General features: G+C 39.5%; 1 protein-coding gene across 2 annotated transcripts in view; it reads right to left on the reverse strand.

Moving 5' to 3' along the window:
- Window positions 1-4969: 4969 nt before the first annotated feature.
- Window positions 4970-19839, reverse strand: part of LOC141149867 (GRAM domain-containing protein 2B-like) — a 94073-nt gene continuing 79203 nt past the window's right edge. For both annotated transcript variants that reach the window (XM_073636926.1, XM_073636927.1), the window contains exons 10-13: window positions 15289-15369; window positions 12271-12367; window positions 12047-12154; window positions 4970-7289 (exon numbers count right to left, since the gene is read on the reverse strand). In XM_073636926.1, coding sequence (XP_073493027.1) covers window positions 7274-7289; window positions 12047-12154; window positions 12271-12367; window positions 15289-15369 — 302 coding nt within the window. In that variant the 3' untranslated portion in view covers window positions 4970-7273. The remainder of the gene's footprint in view (window positions 7290-12046; window positions 12155-12270; window positions 12368-15288; window positions 15370-19839) is intronic.

A 19839-nucleotide genomic window follows, 5' to 3' on the forward strand; every position in this document is an offset into this window, starting at 1 on the left:
CGTTTGTTACCGGTTTGACTCTGCAACATCTAGTTAAACTGTAAACTGTCAGTTAAAGACTAACACATGCTATTTCCCCATAATTTCCCCTGTTACTCCCTGCGTGGAGATTCATCTTGTTATCATAAACTTTCCCTGTTTATTAACCCTGTATTGGCTGCTCTGTGCTTCTGTGTCACTGCATCTAAAGTACCTGAGTTTCACAGGAACAGCTGAGCTAAATGCGCGGGTTAGTGTTATGGGAGCCACTCTCCGCTACACTGCTGCGTGCAGGGTACATCACCCTCTCCACATCACGCTGTACATTCCTGTGCTCAGTCAGTGCCCACAGCGATTCATTGTGGGCACTGACTGAGTGTAGCAGGAGCCACAGCATCGTTCATATAAATAATTAGATGTTGAGTCCCTCTCTATTGTTCACATATATAAATGCCTTAACATGTCATGTTATCATTCAACCACATGGTGGTAGTATTTCAATTACAAATAGACACAAGACATGCTAAGGCATATATTTTACATAGGGATTCTTTTATATTTTTTCCATAAACATTACAAAAGGGCAAAAAATGCAGTAAAAAAAAGTTTTCTTCAATTCAACATAAAAAGTTTCCTGTGATTCGGATATCCAAGTCATTTTTGCTTTTTTCACAATTCGTGTGGAACACTACAATACATTTTAAACTGGGGATCTTTTCCCATAGCAACTATTTTTACTTATTAGACATCTTTTTTTTGTTTTTAAGGAGTCAGGGCTATAAACAGCTATTTGGACTTAGTCTTTTTTTCCTTCTTTTAGCAAAAAAAATTTCCCTGCTTTTTAACCTATTTTTTTTTTTTTTTTTTTTACATTTTTTACAAACATTGTGCCCCCAATAAAGTTAGAAAGACCTTTGTGCAGCAATTCAAATACATGTTTGTTTATTGCTAAGTGCCCGTGTAAGGCCATGTGCCCACGATGCAGAAATGTTCAGGATTTTTTCCTGAGTGTTTCTGCATCTCCCTGGCAGAAAAAAACGCAAGCGGATTGTACATGCGGATTTCCTGCCAGGGACATGCGGATGTGAAGCGTTCTTCACATGCATTTCCGCATGCGGGTTGTCAAGCGCTTTTAGCATCACTTGGAAAGTGCTTGACAACTTGGTCACATTATATAAATCCATACAACCGGCATGGATTTTATATAGTGTGACCGAAAGAATGGTAAAAAATAAAAAATAAATCTATACTTACCTTCTGATGGCCCCCGCAGTCTTGCTTCGCTCCGTCCTGGTTTGCCGGCAGCTCGCGGTACACTGAAGGACCTGCCGTCACATGACTATGACGTCAGCGCAGGTCCTTCAGTCCACCGCGATCTGCCGGCATGAGAGGACGAGTGCACCGCGGGCCATCAGAAGGTAAATATAATATTTAATTTTTTATTTTATTTTTACAGGTTCTATGGTACCCGGGTCTGGAGGAGAGTCTCCTCTCCTCCAGACCTGGGTACCATCCGCACATTGGAACGCATGTAATCCGCATGTACATATACAGTGATGCGGAATCCATGCGTTCCAATGAAAGTCAATGGCGGCGGAAACGCAGCGCTTCCGCAAAATAATTGGTAGTGCTGTGTTTTTTTCCGCAATGATAATCCGCAGCGGAAATTTCCCCAGCATGTGCAAAGCACATGCGGATTATCATTGGGGAACATGGCAGACCTTCTACCAAGAGTTTTTTCAGCGTTTCTGCCGCTGCGGAAATGCTTAAAAAACGCATCATGGGCACACAGTCTAACTGGGACTGGTTGCATATTAGCCACAACAGGGCAAATTACGCCTCCTGCCTGCATAGCAGAGCTGATTTGTGTCAGCTAAGAGCCAGAAGCTTTCGCTCCCTACCGGAACCCGGTGATCACATGATCACTGAAACAAAATTTCTTTCATGTGTAGAATGATACTAAACGTGCTTTTTTCATACTGGGCTCTTGGCTTAGAACAAAGGATGGCCATTTTAGCCTACGGATGACTCTGTTTTCAACCACCATATTGCTTTTGCTGAGGTTCTGTGGCATAGGATCATAAAAAATATCCCTAAGATTAAGATCAATAAAGGTATGAACTCCAGATTTGTAGTGTTGCAAATTTAAAAGCATGCCTAAAAATCACACCTAAAAATCACGCCTAACAATCACGCCTAACAATCACTGGCGTTTCTTTCCTCTACGGTTCAAAATAGATTTCTGGAGAGGAATTGTTGATCCAGGGATTTTTTTCTAATTGTCATACATGCTACTGGGAATTTTCCCCTAAGGGCTCTTTCACACGTCTTGATATTTCCGGTACCGGAAAAAACAGCACCAGAGATATCCGTGTGCACCTGTGTGGCATACGTGTGACAACCGTTTGCCACCCATGTGCTGAATCAGGAGCACACATACCGGCGCCTGGGAATCAGCAGTACAGTTAGGGTTCAGCACCCGGAGCTTGGGAACAGAGCTGCCCTCATCATTGTCCCCTGCTTGCGCTGTGATCAGCACCAGCAGGGGACCATGATGAGAGTTGTAGTCTGCTCCCGCTGTCTCCAACTGTAAAAATAAGAATAAAATAAAAAATCCTTATACTGACCTGTCCTAAGTGTCCCCTGCTGTAATTCATGCCACCGCTCCCGCCGAGGAGCCGGGAAAAATGACTCGCTCCAGCAAGAGGGCCCCGGAGCTGGACTCAGCAAGCGGCGTCCAGTCACTCACTGCTCAGTGCAGCTCCGGGGCCCGCTTGCTGGAGCAAGTCATTCTCCCTGGCTTAGGGCCCCAAAATTAGACTCCTGTCCCCATCTCTAAATTAACAACTGAGGTATGGAGATTTCAGCATAGTTTCAAAGCCAACTTAATTCCAGTGCTGGGATCTCCTCCAATCTCAATATGAACCTTTGCTCCATTCATTATTGATTATCCCATAGCGGTGGGACAGTCATTCCATTCAAATAGGGAACTTTACAGCCTTGATCCCAGAGATCAAACATTCATCATGTATTCTGTGGATACATGATTAATTACATTTATAGTACAACCACTTTAAAAACTCACTTCTACCACCTAATGGATTATTTATTGCACGGATGTCTTCATTCTCAATGGAAACAAAGTGTGTTGCCCTCTACATTCCAAAAATAGAGAAGTCTTTCTCATAAAAAGCGGACTTAATAATTGTTATTGTCAACCAGGAGCACACTGAACTGTAGGCATGTATGCATCATATATTTACCTTTGACCATCTACTATTACAAAATTTTAGAAAGCATCCACAAAACCTGATTTCAGAGCAGTCAACGCCTCAATTCTTATGACTGTCAGGGTTCGTGTACATGGCCGTCTTTTCGGTTCGACTACTGTCCGTAAAAAAAAAAAAAAAAACACACTAGGGCCAGTTATTCAATGGGGTAGTGCAGATGACATTCTTTTTACTGACCAAATCTATGTGAAAAAAAAATAGGAGCATGCACTAGTTCCTTCTGTAAGGGCATGTGCACACGATGCAGATTTGAAACAGAAATTTCCTGAGCGTTTTTGCCTCTCCCTGGCAGAAAAAAAACGCATGCGGGTTTGCCTGGGTTTTTACATGCGTTTTTTGAAGAGGTTTTGAGCATCAATGAATGATTTTTGGAGCTAAATAAAGTAATTTGGTGGGACATTGCTTAAGCCCTTGGATTACCATAGAACTGAGATGAGATTATTGGTTCATTTAAATGATCAAATAATGGGTCTGTTGTATTTCAAATAAAGTGTTTACACTGTGTCTGTGTGTTTCTTTACTTCGTTTGGTCATGAAAAGGTCTGATTAACACCATGACATCACTAAACAAAAGAGCTGGGTGTCAGCTGATCCCATACACCCACTCTTCATTAGCATTTCTATTCATGTAATTTATGCCACTGCTGTGAGCTGATTTTTTTGGTCTGGGAAGGTGCCATTAGGCAAACATTTTCCCTGGCCATAATTAACATCTCCAGCTGGTTCGTTAGCCACTACATCCCCCGATCAGCACTCAGCAGCGCTTTGGACACAACGTATTTATGCTGCATCCAAAACGCAGTGTTCTAATGCCTCACTTTTGTTGTCGGTAAATGTGAATCCACCACATATAATGACAGTTCAATCGGTCAAAATCTGCAGTGGAGACTGGCATGTCCGCTACAGAGGTTGACATGCTGCGGGTGAGTTTGGGTACAAGACCACGATCAGGAGCTGCTGCAGGTTTGACGCTGCGCGTTTATGCGTCAAACCCGCAGCGTCCAGATGTTACAGCATGGTGGATGGGATCTCTAGAAATCCCAAGTCCACTATGCGTGCATCAGAGGCTGCATGTCAAATTCTCTTGTGGAGTCGCTAGTCTCCACAACAGAAATTTTACCACTAGAAAGTATTGAATGCGGTAAATCCGCATGGTTCAGTGAACACGTGGATTTACCTGCATTCAACAGAATGAAACGCTTTGGACGCAGAAAAAAAATTGCGTCCAAAGCGGTGCTACGTCTGAATTATGGGCACAGAGCAAAATAACCGCCACGGAAACGCATTAAAACCGCATCGTGTGCACACAGCCTTAATCGGATGAGACTTGCTCATTCAAGTCTGTGTGCATGAAAAAAAAAATGGATACCATATGTTGACACAGTATGACATCCGATTTTTACAGATACATTGCAATTCTGTAGCATAGGTAACTGTAAACGGTCTTGTAAATGATCACTGCTGCTGTAAAAAACGGATTGTATATGGACTGCACACAAATCACCAGTGAATAAAAACTCATCCCAATTTTCTTGGATGAAACTCAAACAATTTTTTATATACTCAAGTGAGCCTACAATCAGGGAGAGCTCAAATACTTCTCTTTATATACAGAAGTAACCGTTCAGGCTGTTTCATAGCCACCCTAAAATTAAGTGGTCCGCATAGTTCTATTTAAAAGCTTTATCAGCAATGCAAAATTTTAATGAAATAGACAAAATTTATTCCCAAAGATTGAATGTTAATCTAGTTAAAAAAAAAAAGAACACAAGAGTGCAATCTTTATAAATAATCTATGTAAAAATCTGGCATTATAGATAATTTCCAATTATATTACAAAATCTGTTGACAAAATAACATATTCCATAAATACAAACATTTTTGGGGCATTATATTACAAAATTGGTCAATGAAATAACAGCTCATATAAATACAAATCTAGGAAATGCAATTTACTAAACTGTATTTGCATAAGAATGAGGTAATAAAAAGATTATAAAGATGTTCCACAGCATTCACATTAGTTCTCAAACACTTAATGAACGATAGTATATCTCCATAGTGCACCAATACATAGCTTTAGATATCCACTGGGAAACAAGGGTATTTCAGTGAAATCCAAGACTTTAGAAGCAGATATCACATTAACAGAAATATGCTACATCCTGTAATCCTAGAGGTGGAAAGTGCCGTTTTGAAGTTGCCTGGTTTCATACTACAGGAAAGCACACAAATTTCCATTGTAGGTATTCATTAGTGAATCCTGTAGGCTTTCTAATGAATACTTTCTGCAAGTGTGGAATCTGCAAAGCCGCACCTGAAAAGAATTTGGCAGTTGCCCAAAAATTTGGAGAGGTGACCATTCTGGATTTGCAGGTGACCTCATTTGTTAGATATGCTGGTAGCACATGCGTCACCAGGACCTTCTTCTCCATTATACAACATGGAATGACAGCCAGTCCCTACAGCAGGAGATGGTTTTCCTAAATTACACTTTATTCCTCTGGGTTGCCATCTACAAGTGTGAATGTGTCTTAAGCTTTATTTAATAAAAGGTGACTAATTGCAGATGTATTACAAAAGCACTTATCTGTAAGGAAAGTGCAATGTGTGTATCAAATACCATTTTTTTACATACCTAGTAGAACTTGTCACCACCAGAAATGCCATTTAGTTCATCAATAAATCAGCCATGCAGATTTAGGGATAAACTGCAGGTAAATAGCACTTAAATAATGTCTGGTTGCCCTACTGGAGCAGTGGCTACAGGGAAAAAATGAAGTTCTATTCTCCCTGCAGCCGCTTACTTCCAGCCAGACTTTGATTGACAGCTCACTCTGCAGCATGTGTGTGTAGAGCAGGCTGTCAATCAATGTCCCGGGGAGTGATTACAGCGCACTCACTGTGTAGTAAGCGGTGACTGTAACAGTCCCCTGCACCGCCCTGATGACTGGAAGCGAGCGGCTCCTGGAAGAATAAAACTTCATTTTCTTCCTGTAGTCTCTGTTCCAGTAAACATGCCAGACATGATTTAAACGCTCTTTACCTGCAGACTACCACAATATCTACAAGAAAATAGCGTTCTGGAGGCAACGATGCTGAGCCTTCAGCCCAAATAAATACCACAAGAATGTAAATACGGACAGTTCATATATAGTGTGACACTGATATGTTCAGATTCAGTTGTACTGAAATTATAAAGTGGGAATCGATTCAGTTGTCCTAATTTACAGATCATCAAAGCCCCTAACCACCTTAAACATCTTGAAGAAAAGGTAAAATTTGTGCTTAATACTTACATGAAGAGAATTCATTCATAGTAATCAATACTGCCCTGGTGATTTCATCTATATTTATAGCCTTTATTTTTTGCTGCAGGGGCCCTCAGGTCTTTGAATTTAACACCTGATCCGGTATACTATCAAGGTAATTTTTAGTCCACAGGCCAGTATTTCATTTAAGAGAATGACATTTGTACAGAGGAAAAACATACACACTGTTTGTAATTGTAGGAATTTCTCATTGTGAGAAAACATAAAAATATTTACAGACATTCAGAATTCACTCACATAATTTGCCTTCCACTACAGTACAGACACAAGCTATGAAATACCTGAGAATGAAATACTAAATGGGTTCTCATTCATCTGTAGAGGGAAAACAGTAAATCTGTTAATAGTGTCTTGGTCTGCAACTCCACTGTCCAGCTGAAAGCCAATCTGTTCATGACAGGTTAAATATGCTACTTCATAGCCATCTCTCCACTAGGATTTGTTGAGGATCCCTGTAAATCTTGCCATAGCTTGGCATAAAAAGTGCATTTATTTAAAATCGTAGTTTGGAAGGCATGATCTTCTTTCTTTATTCTTATATCCCATGCCCTTCAATTCAACAAAGATTTTCAGGCTTTACTGCAGGACTCATCTGGGTCTGATCCACAAGTCTCGTCATTCAAACAGATTTGAGAAATAAATGGAACAAACAATCTTGATAATGTTGTCACCTCAAGTATCCTGAGATCTGCAGATGAAATAAACAATATAACAATGAGGTTGCTCACTACTTTTTTTTTTTTTAAAACTGTAATTTTTATTAAAGTATATGAAATTAACAGTCCACATATAACATAGAAAACAATTGGGTTAGACAATTTAGTACCACATGAATAAGCAGCAGGCTTCCAGAAGCTTCCAAATGAGCTATGGTACAATACAATGGAAATTACCTTGTCCGCTACTTTAACATTGATGGACTATCCTTAGAATAAGTCATCAATGTCTGATCTATGGGGGTACGACACCCGGCACCCCCACCGATCAGCTGTTCTCGGTGTCGGGCGCAACTGACCAGTTACAGAGCTGCACAGCGCTGCTCCATCTACTGTACAGTGGCCATGGCCGGGTACTGCCTATTCAAATCAATAGGGGGTGGATGTGCAGTACCTGGCCGCGGCCTCTATGCAGTAAACAGATGCACTGTGCAGCTTCGTAACTCGTTAATTCTGGCTGCTGCCAACACAAAAAAAAAAAGAGATGATTGGCGGGGGTGCCGGGTGTCACTCCCCCACCGATCTGACATTGATGACCAATAGTAAGGATAGCCCATCAATGTTAAAGTAGTGGACAACCTCTTTATACACTTTACAAAATTTACAAGGATTAAAATATGATACACTGACTGCATTTACCACCTCTTCTTTTCCAGTTGAGACATATCTTAGCATGGCACACGCACACAAATAAAAATGTAGTTAGGTCCAGAAATATTTGGACATTGACTGTATCTTCATGATTTGGGCTCTGCATGACACTATTTTGGATTTAAAATGAAAAAACTAAGATGCAATTGAAGTGTAGACTTTCTGGTTTAATTAAAGGGGTTGAACAAAAAAATTCCTGTGAAACAATTAGGAATTGCAGCCATTTTTCCACAAACGCTCCTCATTTCAGGGTCTCAAAAGTAATTGGACAAATTAACATGACCATAAATATAATGTTCATTTTTAATACTTTGTAAAGAATGACTGCCTGAAGTCTGTAAGCCATTGACATTTAATCTTTTGAGATGCCTTGCCAGGCCTTTACTACAGCTGACATGTTTCTTAATTGTGGGTCTTTCTGCCTTAAGTTTTGTATTAAGCATTTTCAATGGGGTTAAGATCTTGTGATTGACTCAGCCATTGCAGAATATTCCACTTCATTACCTTAGAAAACTCCTGGGTTGCTTTCGCTGTATGTTTTAGGTCTTGTCCATCTGTACCGTAAAGCGCCGTCCAATTAACCTTGCTGCACATGGTTGAGTCTGAGCAGAAAGTAAAGCCCTATACACGTCAGAATTCATCCAGCTGCTTCTGTCTTCAGTCACATCATCAATAAACACTAGTGACCCAGTGCCACTGGCAGCCATGCATGCCCATGCCTCACACTGCCTCCACCATGTTTTACAGAGGATATGGTGTGCTTTGGATGACAAGCCATTCTAAGCCTTCTCCATAATCACCCCCTTCCCCATCATTCTGGTACAGGTTGATCTTAGGTTTATCTGTCCAAAGAAAGCTTTTCCAGAACTGGACTGGCTTCTTTTCATGTTTTTTTTTGGCAAAGTCTAATCTGGCCTTTCTATTTTTAAGGCTGATTAATGGTTTGCACCTTGTGGTGAACCGAACCTTCTGTATTTGCTCTCATAAAGTCTTCTCTTTATGGCAGTATCAAGAAGGAATAGTCGGCACTCCGTATAGCTAGAGTGGTGCACGTGGAAAACAATGTCTGTAGGAAAAGAAAATCCCGGCACTCACGTGTTGATAATCAGTTGATTTATTCCACAACTCACACAAGACGTTTCAGCCTGTCCAAGGCTTTTTTCAATTGTGGTTAAATACATTCAGTCAAGATATTTATAAACAAATCCACGGAAATGACATAATTCTCATTAACATAAAAAAAAAAGAGTAGACCAATAAAAAAATTATATATAACAGAATTTACAACAACATACAAAAAATTAAGCAATAATAAACTCAGGTTGCACAATGAAAAAGAACAAGTGAATTCATATATTTAAATAATCCCCGACTACACATAAAACCATATACATCGCAGATTGTAAAATTTATTGCATGCATATACCACATTATATCTTTATTTCTCCATATTCTTTTAGCTAAAAATATGTAACATTTCATAGTTTTTCCAGAAAAAATCCTTAATGTTTTTAAGATTTTTTAATATTTCCCATGGAATCAAATGTATCAATGACAAGTAAATTCATATATATAAATAATCTCCAACCAAATATGAGAATATAAATCCTAAAATATGGATTCCATTTCATAAATGTATCAAAAATATTCCCATCTAAATTTCTCAATGTTCTTTTTATTAAACACATTCAACATTATATAATTTTCCTGGAAAAAAATTCCTTGATATTTTTAGATTTTTTCAAAAAGATTTTTATTAGAACAATACTGTTTATTACATTTGTATATACAACTGATTCCTCATGAACAGCCTGCAACAAGTGACTAAATCTATCTTTTATTCTCTTGCCCTTTATAATTCTATTAGTAAATACCTTATAAAGAGATCAGTATACTGCCATATTCCCATAGATCCCAATTCACATAGTAGAAAAAATTCATCATATTATTTCTATATCACTTTATATCACATTATAAATTGTAACTACATATAAAGCTACTACTGAAGGAATAATCACAGACATACGGGAATAGAGAACATCTATGTCCTAAGTAATTCTCACCTCCCCCAGATCGTTGTCTGAGATAAGAGTGACTTTTTAAATTTATCCTTTGTTATCCTCTATTCCCTAAATTAGACCTTATTTATTTATAGTCACTTGTTGCAGGCTGTTCATGAGGAATCAGTTGTATATACAAATGTAATAAACAGCATTGTTCTAATAAAAATCTTTTTGAAAAAATCTAAAAATATCAAGGAATTTTTTCCAGGAAAATTATATAATGTTGAATGTGTTTAATAAAAAGAACATTGAGAAATTTAGATGGGAATATTTTTGATACATTTATGAAATGGAATCCATATTTTAGGATTTATATTCTCATATTTGGTTGGAGATTATTTATATATATGAATTTACTTGTCATTGATACATTTGATTCCATGGGAAATATTAAAAAATCTTAAAAACATTAAGGATTTTTTCTGGAAAAACTATGAAATGTTACATATTTTTAGCTAAAAGAATATGGAGAAATAAAGATATAATGTGGTATATGCATGCAATAAATTTTACAATCTGCGATGTATATGGTTTTATGTGTAGTCGGGGATTGTTTAAATATATGAATTCAATTGTTCTTTTTCATTGTGCAACCTGAGTTTATTATTGCTTAATTTTTTGTATGTTGTTGTAAATTCTGTTATATATAATTTTTTTTATTGGTCTACTCTTTTTTTATGTTAATGAGAATTATGTCATTTCCGTGGATTTGTTTATAAATATCTTGACTGAATGTATTTAACCACAATTGAAAAAAGCCTTGGACAGGCTGAAACGTCTTGTGTGAGTTGTGGAATAAATCAACGGATTATCAACACGTGAGTGCCGGGATTTTCTTTTCCTTCTCTTTATGGCAGACTTAGATACTGAAACACCTACTTTCTGGAGAGTGTCCTTCATTTGGATGGATGTTATGAAGGGGTTTTTCTTCACCATGGGAAGGATTCTGCGATCATCCACCACTGTTGTCTTCAGTGTATATGTACATCCAGGCCTTTTTGAGTTCCCAAGCTCACCAGTGTGCTTTTTTTTGCAGAAAATACCAAACTGTTGATTTGGTAACTCCTAACATTTCTGCTCTCTCTGTGATGGATTTTTTATTTTTTTCATCCTAATGGTGGTCTATTTCTGTTTCATTGAGAACTTCCTTGACCACATGTTGTGGGTCCAAATGCAATTGCCACACATGGAATCCGCTCCAGACTTTTTACCTACTTAATTGATGATGGATTAACAAGGGAATAGCCCATGCAGCCCATTAAAGAGCTTTTGAGATAATTTCTTTTGGTCTCTTTAAAAAGAGGCAGCTACATATTAAAGAGCTATAATTCCTAAACCTTTACTCTCATTAAGATGTGAATATCCTCAAACTAAAGCTGAGAGTCTGCACTTTAAGCCAAAATTGATTATATAACTGTATCTTGAATATGTTTTGGTAATCTGCTAAAATGACAAAACTTGGGTCACTGCCGAAACATTTCTGGACCTAACTGTATTTATAGGGGGTATGTATGATACTTTTTTTTTACCAATGTGAGCAGTAGGTTGTATGTTATGTCTTATGCTGGCTACTGGCATGGAAAGGATTCCAAACTCTTTGTGTAATGACCACATAAATGAATCATTCTCACCATTTTATTTGCTGTAGATCTAGCAGATCTCTGCATGCTGAGCTTTCTGCCTATGCACAGAGTACAATGCCAATCAGTGGTGGGGCGGAGTTATACAGAGTTCATGAATATGGAGGACTATATGGCAGCAGGATTACTAGTCCTCTAATAAAATCACAGTAGTATTAGCAGGTGATTATCAAAACTATGTCTCTACATTTTGTTGCTCTCAAATTAGATGGCAAAAAAGGTGACAGATTACCTTTAAAAGGTCAAATAAAAATAAAGAATAAATGTTGGAAAATGACTTTATACATACATATTTTCATAATTACCTAGTAAAACAGTAATTTTACCTAATGCTGAATTATAAACAAAAGACTACAGGTATGCACATATACTAACCCATGATTTTCATCTCCTCTAGGCCAAGCTCCCATTATATTCAGCTGGTTCTCCAGTTCCATAATACGCAACCCAATATATCCTGATGAGAAGAGAAGCAGTAAAACCCTGACAAAAAAACAAAGAAAGAGGTCATTCCCTAGACTGTGAATAAAAGCGAAGCATCATGTTCAGACCAAACCAGACCCACTAATATCAAGCAGTACTTTAAAAAAAAGACTCACAGCAGCATATAGATAACAAGGAGAGAGTTCACAGCCCTTGGATCTGTCCATTGTGTGTGGCTGCTGTCAGAAGTTATCTTTTCTTGACAAACAACCCCTAAAAAGAGAAAATAAAACATACATTTTGGAAACTGTTTTGTCCACATTCATAACTTTAATGAAATGTCCCAGTTATTATTCAATAGGATTTCTGAATTTTTTTTTAGATTTAAAGTATACAAGAATGATTTGCACAGAAGCAGCTGGCAATACTGTGCTAACACCAATGTGCTGACTTTCTGATAGTAACATTAAGGTATGAAGTAGCATTTCCCCTGTACCAGAAGTCCCTGCCCTTCAAACCCCATATTCAAGCCCTCACCACCTCCTACTGCCTTCAACTCAAAAATATTTCCAGAATCTGTCCCTTCATTAATCCTTGCTATTTATTTATTTTTAATGTCCTTCGGCTCAATCTTGAGCCATGATAACTTGATGGATAAAAGCTCTGTAGCAAAACTGATCTTGTGTAAGCCTACAAAGGTCCACCAGGGTCTTCTTCGCCGTTATCTTGATAGTATCAAGCCATTGGGTTGCTGGTCTTCCTCTTCTCCTTGTTCCTTCTATTTTTCTGACCATAATGTCCTTCTCCAGTGATTCCTCTCTTGGTATGATGTGTCGAAAGTAGGCAAGTTGTAGCTCGGTGATCCTTGCTTAGAGTGACATGTCTCGCTTGATTTGTTCCAAAATTGATTTTGTTTGTTCTTCTGGCTATTCATGATATTGATAACCGCCTTCTCCAGCACATTTCGGAGGCATCGATTTTTCTTCTGTCTTGTTTCTTTATCGCCCAGGTTTCACATCCGTACCACAAAAATAGACCAAACTATGTACAAGCCGTGTGAAATGTTCCTCGATTTGAAGATCTTGTGACTATTGTTGATTTGCCTATAGCTATTCTGTTTTTGACTTCTGATGTCATTGCTGCATCTTATCATCGATCCAAGAGGATTGAAGTCGTCTACAATTTCCAGTTTGCCGCTGTCCATCTCAAACGTGTCCAGGTTGTACTTGGCAGTAGTGGATATCTTTGTCTTCTCTGTGTTGAGCAGCAGTCTCATGTTCAAGCTTTCCATCTTGACACTTCGTAATAAGTCCTTCATTCCATCTAGGCTTATTGCTATCAATGCTGTATCGTCTGCGTATTTAAAGAGGCACTCCTATCAACATTTTTATTCTCTTATTATGTTGCAGTCTGCACTGTGTACTTCCAATTGCTCATTGTGCCTTTCTTCTCTTTTCCATTGGGTCTATGACATCAAGTGATTAAAAACTGACTAGCTGAATCCTTCTAAGCTCTATGTAGAAACAGAAGGTCACTTTTCCCTGCATGAGTAATTAGTCACTGCAAAAGTCAGGGGGGAGGAGTGGAGCGGCTGGGTCAGAAGTTGAAAAGGGAAATGATAAGTGCAAGGAAAAGAGACTTCATGTTTCTACAGAGCAGAAAAAATGTAGCTGGGAAGAAAGCCAAACTGAGCAATTGTAAGTACACAGTACTATATAATATGATGACTGCGGTATATTAAAAAGATAAAAACTTTGATAGGAGTGCTTATTTAAGATTGCTGATGTTTCGTTCATCAATTTTGATTTCTTAATTTTTGGAAAGTCTGCATATAAATTGAAGAGAAATGGTGACAGGATGCAGCTTTGTCTGATGCCTCGCTCTACTATGAACCATGCCGTGTCGCCGTGTTCTGTTCGGATTGTTGCTTCTTGGTTGATGTAAAGGTTCCTAATGTGACTGATGAGATGGTTCAGCATACCCATATCCTTCATGGTATTCCAAAGTTTTTGGCAATCAAAACAGTCAAAGGCTTTGCTGTAGTCGATGAAGCAAAAATAGATCTCCTTGTTGTATTTGTTGGCCATTTCCATTAGTTCCTGTTGGCCTTCTTCAACATGCCCACTCTTGGTTGAAACTTGTGTCGTATCTCTTTGATCTTTATGCATGCCTTCCTGGTCTTGCCTTTCAGATGTTCTCTTTCTATCTGTGTACATATCTTTTGGTAATAAAGTTCTTTGTCGGCTCAAATGGTGCACTTTAGTCTTTTACGGATGTTGTTTGCGTCCTGCTTGTTACATTTTGCCTTTGCCATTTGTCTTTCTGCGATAATCTTAAGGGTCTTTTCTGTAAACCATTGCTGCCTCTTGTTATTGTCTTAATGGCTTCTTCCATGTACTAAAATGTTAGTCTCCCGCATCAACTACTGCAATATCCTCTTCTGTAGCCTCCCTGTTAACACTCTCACACCTCTCCAGTCAGTTCTTAACTTGGCTGCCTAAACTAATCCACCTAATCTTCACTACTCCTCCACTTCTCTCTGCAATTCCCTTGATTGGCTCCCAATTCCCCAACGTCTCCAGTTTAAACTTCCAACACAAGCCGTCCATAATCTGTCTCCCCATACATCTCTACACTAATTTCTCAATATCTTCCCACACACAATCTCCGGTCCTCCCATGACCTTCTTCTCTCTTCCACACTTGTACGTTCCTAATCCAATAGTCTCCAGGACTGCTCCCGTGTATCTCCCATCCTCTGGAATTCCGTGTCTCAACACGTCCGATCTCAACACATTTGGAACTTTCAGATGGAACTTCAAAACCCATCTCTTCAAGAAAGCTTACAGCCTGCAATGACCACCCTGTCACCTCACCACCATGGACTTGCTGCAACCCCCCTCAAGACCTCTAATCTGTCCTTCCCCATTATCCTCTAAACTGTAAGCTCACAAGGGCAGAGCCCTCTACCCCTCTGTTCCAGTCTGTCATTGTTAGTTTATACATTGTAGTTTATACTTGTATTTTGTATGTAAATCTCTTCATATGTACAGCACCATGGAATCAATGCTGCTCTAAAAAGAGATAATTTTGCCATCTTGAACTTTATTAGGATAACATAACATCTGATAGGATGTTGCTGATAGACCAGGCACATTCACAAGCTAGTTTTTTCTTCTGCTAATATGCACTTACCATTTATAAAAGTATCTCGAGCTTGACCATCCACCTCACTGTTACTGGATCTTAAACGGTTCTGTACCAAAAATGCAACATCTGTAGGAGAGGTGGAATAGCAGTTAGTTTTTACCAAATAGCTACAGGTGCATCTCACTAAATTAGAATATCATCAAAAAGTTAATTTATTTCATTTCTTCAATACAAAAAGTGAAACTCATATATTATATAGAGTCATTACAAACAGAGTGATCGATTTCAAGTGTTTATTTCTGTTAACCCTACAACGCATGACCATAAAAATCTACACTTTCACATACCTGGGGCCTTTTACGCCCGTGTGCAAATAATAAATAAATGACAAATAACTATATACCTGAGGAATACCTAGAGTTTCAAAATTCTAACTAAAGTAATCTTGCAGAAAATAGAAAACAATTAACAGGGCGGGCCTGCGTGGCCCCAGGTATGCGCTCTAGGGTTAATGTTGATGATTATGGCTTACAGCCAATGGAAACACAAAAGTCATTATTTCAGTAAATTAGAATACTTCATAACAACAGTTTGAAAAATGTTTTTAAAATCCGAAATGTTGGCCTACTGAAATGTATGTTCAGTACATGAATGCACTCAATACTTGGTCAGGGCTCCTTTTGCATCAATTACTGCATCAATGCGGCGTGGCATGGAGGCGATCAGCCTGTGGCACTGCTGAGGTGTTATGGAAGCCCAGGTTGCTTTGATATCAGCCTTCAGCTCGTCTGCATTGTTGGGTCTGGTGTCTCATCTTCTTCTTGACAATACTCCATAGATTCTCTATGGGGTTAAGGTCAGGCGAGTTTGCTGGCCAATCAAGCACAGTGATACTGTTGTTTTTAAACCAAGTATTGGTACTTTTGGCAGTATGGACAGGTGCAGAGTCCTGCTGGAGAATGAAATTTCCATCTCCAAAAAGCTTGTCGGCAGAGGGAAGCATGAAGTGCTCTAAAATTTTCTGGTAGACGGCTGCGCTGACTTTGGTCTTGATAAAACACAGTGGACCTACACCAGCAGATGACATGGCTCCCCAAACCATCACTGATTGTGGAAACTTCACACTAGACCTCAAGCAGCTTGGATTGTGTGCCTCTCCACTCTTCCTCCAGACTCTGGGACCTTGATTGCCAAATGAAAATTGGAACTCTGAGACCTTGTGGAGTGTGTCAATGACTGCCTTCTGGACATCTGTCAAGTCAGCAGTCTACCCCATGATTGTAGAGCCTACTGAAACAGACTAAGGGACCCTTTTAAATGCTTAGGAAGCCTTTGCAGGTGTTTTTTGTTAATTATTTTAATTTACTAAGATAATGACTTTTGTGTTTTCACTGGCTGTAAGCCATAATCAACATTAACAGAAATAAACACTTGAAATAGATCACTCTGTTTGTAATGACTCTCTATAACAGGGGTCTCAAACTCGGCTGGGTATATGGGCCGCACATGGAAAAAAAAATTGAATTTGGAGGGCCGCATTCTTTGCAGGTCAAAATGACATTTTTAGTGATACCATTTTTTTAGTATACACTGTCTGAACATTTTTGCTGTGTTTATTTTTTTATAGCTTGGGTCGTTACGGATGTGGCGATAATAAACGTGCACTTTTTTGTGTTTACTTTAGTTTATATATAAAACAGCATTTTTAGTGGCAAAATATTTTTTCATGCTTTACTTTTATTTTTTTTTATTTTTTTTAATTTTTACAATTTTGTTTTCTCCAATTGGCCACATACAGTAATATTGTTTTACAATTAGCACCATATAGTAATTCTGGCAAACATCTAGTAATATGCCCCATCCTGGTGGTCCCAATCTTGTAGTAGTAATGTGCCCCATCCTGGTCCCCACCTTGTAGTAATATGCCCCATCCTGGTGGTCCCCATCTTGTAGTAATATGCCCCATTCTGGTGGTCCCCATCTTGCAGTAATGTGCCCCATTCTGGTGGTCCCCATCTTGTAGCAATATGCCCCATCCTGGTCCTCGTCTTGGAGTAATGTCCCCCATCCCGTAGCAATACCACATCCTGGTGGTCCCCATATTGTAGAATTGTCCCCTGTGCTGTTCTTCACACACAAAAAAAAAAGAAAAGAAAAAAGATTCTTCTCACCGGTCCTCCATTTCCTCGGCGTCCTTTGTGCACATGCGGCCCGCAGGCTCAGACCCCTTGACGATCCCAACCTGGTCCAGGAGGAGCCGCCGACAGCAGCGCTGCATTGACGCGCAAAGACCGGCTCTCTGCACAGCATTTCCAATGCCAGCCGCCGGCCAAATCAGAGGCCAACATCTGACATCTGCGCATGGCAGTGTCGTCATACGCCGCTGCGGTGGGATGCAGATGTCAGCTACTGGCTTCTGATTTGGCCGGCGGCTGGCATTGGAAATGCTGTGCAGAGAGCCGGTCTCTGCGCAGTGCGCGGCAATGCAGCGCTGCTGTCGGCGGCTCCTCCTAGACCAAGTCGGATCGTCAAGGGGTCTGTGCCTCAGGGGCCGCATAAAGCAGCCTCCTCAGGGGCCGCATGCGGCCCGCGTGTTTGAGACCTCTGCTTTATAATATATAAGTTTCACTTTTTATATTGAGGAACTGAAATAAATTTACTTTTTGATGATATTCTAATTTAGTGAGATGCACCTGTATGTAAACCAATATTTCTGTAAATAGTCTGCATATACCTGGTATTGAACTATTATGTTCTGCATTGAGTCACATTACTAGAATTACAGTGGCCACTCCACTAGCTGCTACAGTAGTGTTGTGATGAGTTTTATACTGATAACAACTGCATATAATATATTCTACTGTAGTTTAAATGACCCTTTGGACCACATTAAATGCATAAATAAATGCATAATTCATAATTAACCCCTTCATGCTTTGGCCAATTTCCGTTTTAGTGATTTTGTGCTTTCTTCTCCTTCTCTCTTGTGCCATAACTTCTTTTTTTTCTGTGAAGAGCTGAATGAGATCAAGTTTTTTCGTAGGACAAGTTGTAGTTTTGAATGATGAAATTACAAAAAAAATAAAATAAGGCAATTCTGACATTGTTTTTCGGGCTTTGTTTTTGTTATGGCTTTTAATTTGCAGTAAAAATGAACAGGCAATATGATTCCTAAGGCTAGTACGATTATGGCAAAACCAAGCTTGTGTAGTTTTTTTTTTTATTTTAGTGGAGAAAAAGTCACATTTGTATAAAAAATAAAATAAAAAAGGTTAGTAGACGTAGCTGTCAGATGGCTTGTTTTCTTAGCGTTGCAACCTTAGCGTTTTCTTTAACTTTAACTACACATTTGGGGGGGGGGGGGGAGAGATCAGCTCTAGTAATATTGGGGAATAATCAGAAATGCCCCTAGGTAGATATTCCAGGTGTGACACCAACTGAAGTGTCTCCTCACTTCAGAACACAGTCAATTCTGGACGTGTTTCTAGGGAAAGTGTAACAAGAGTACACTCTGGAATCACTATTTCTAAAGGCCCTGCTCCTTGTTACGAGCCTGCTGAAGCAGGAGCAGGCTGGTAACTATGGTAAACATCGGGTTAATAGGGGCACACGCGCACCTAGTAACCCGTTGTTTATCATGGTTACCACTCTGCTACAGTGAGCGGGAGGTTACCGCTCACTTTAGCAGGCTCGTAACCATGATAAACAACGGGTTACTAGGTGCGCGTGTGCCCCTATTAACCCGATGTTTACCATAGTTACCAGCCTGATCGCTGCTCCCGCTGGTCACATACAGCGATGTGTGCTGACCAGCGGGAGAGCAACAACCAAAAAATGGTCCAGGACACTTTGCAGCGATCAGCGACCTCACAGCAGGGGCCTGATCGCTGCAAAGTGTCACACATAGCGACATCGCTGGTGAGGTCGCTGTTGCGTCACCAAAACCGTGACACAGCAGCGATCTCGCTATGTGAGACGGGGGCTTTACCCTCCAGAGGTCCAGTCACCCCAGCTCATCCACTAAAGCCTGTAAACACAAAGGCCCCTGAGCACCATCTCGCATAATGTTAACCAACAGTTTATCTTTTTGAGGGTCCATTAATAAGGTAAAGCCCCCTAAACAAAATGTTAGAGTAGAGGAATATGTGACTGCAAATTTAGCATTTTTTAATACATCCAGATTAGCCAGAGGGGGATTGTACACTGCTCAAAAAAATAAAGGGAACACTCAGATAACAACCTAGATCTGAATGAATGAAATATTCTCATTGAATACTTTGTTCTGTACAAAGTTGAATGTGCTGACAACAAAATCACACAAAAATCATCAATGGAAATCAAATTTATTAACCAATGGAGGCCTGGATTTGGAGTCACCCCCAAAATTAAAGTGGAAAAACACACTACAGGCTGATCCAACTTTGATGTAATGTCCTTAAAACAAGTCAAAATGAGGCTCAGTGTTGTGTGTGGCCTCCACGTGCCTGTATGACCTCCCTACAACGCCTGGGCATGCTCCTGATGAGGTTGCGGATGGTCTCCTGTGGGATCTCCTCCCAGACCTGGACTAAAGCATCCGCCAACTCCTGGACAGTC

Source organism: Phyllobates terribilis, unplaced genomic scaffold (assembly GCF_046119375.1).
Source record: "Phyllobates terribilis strain yellow unplaced genomic scaffold, ASM4611937v1 Scaffold_1__5_contigs__length_1240528914, whole genome shotgun sequence".
NCBI classification, from domain to species: Eukaryota; Metazoa; Chordata; class Amphibia; order Anura; family Dendrobatidae; genus Phyllobates; species Phyllobates terribilis.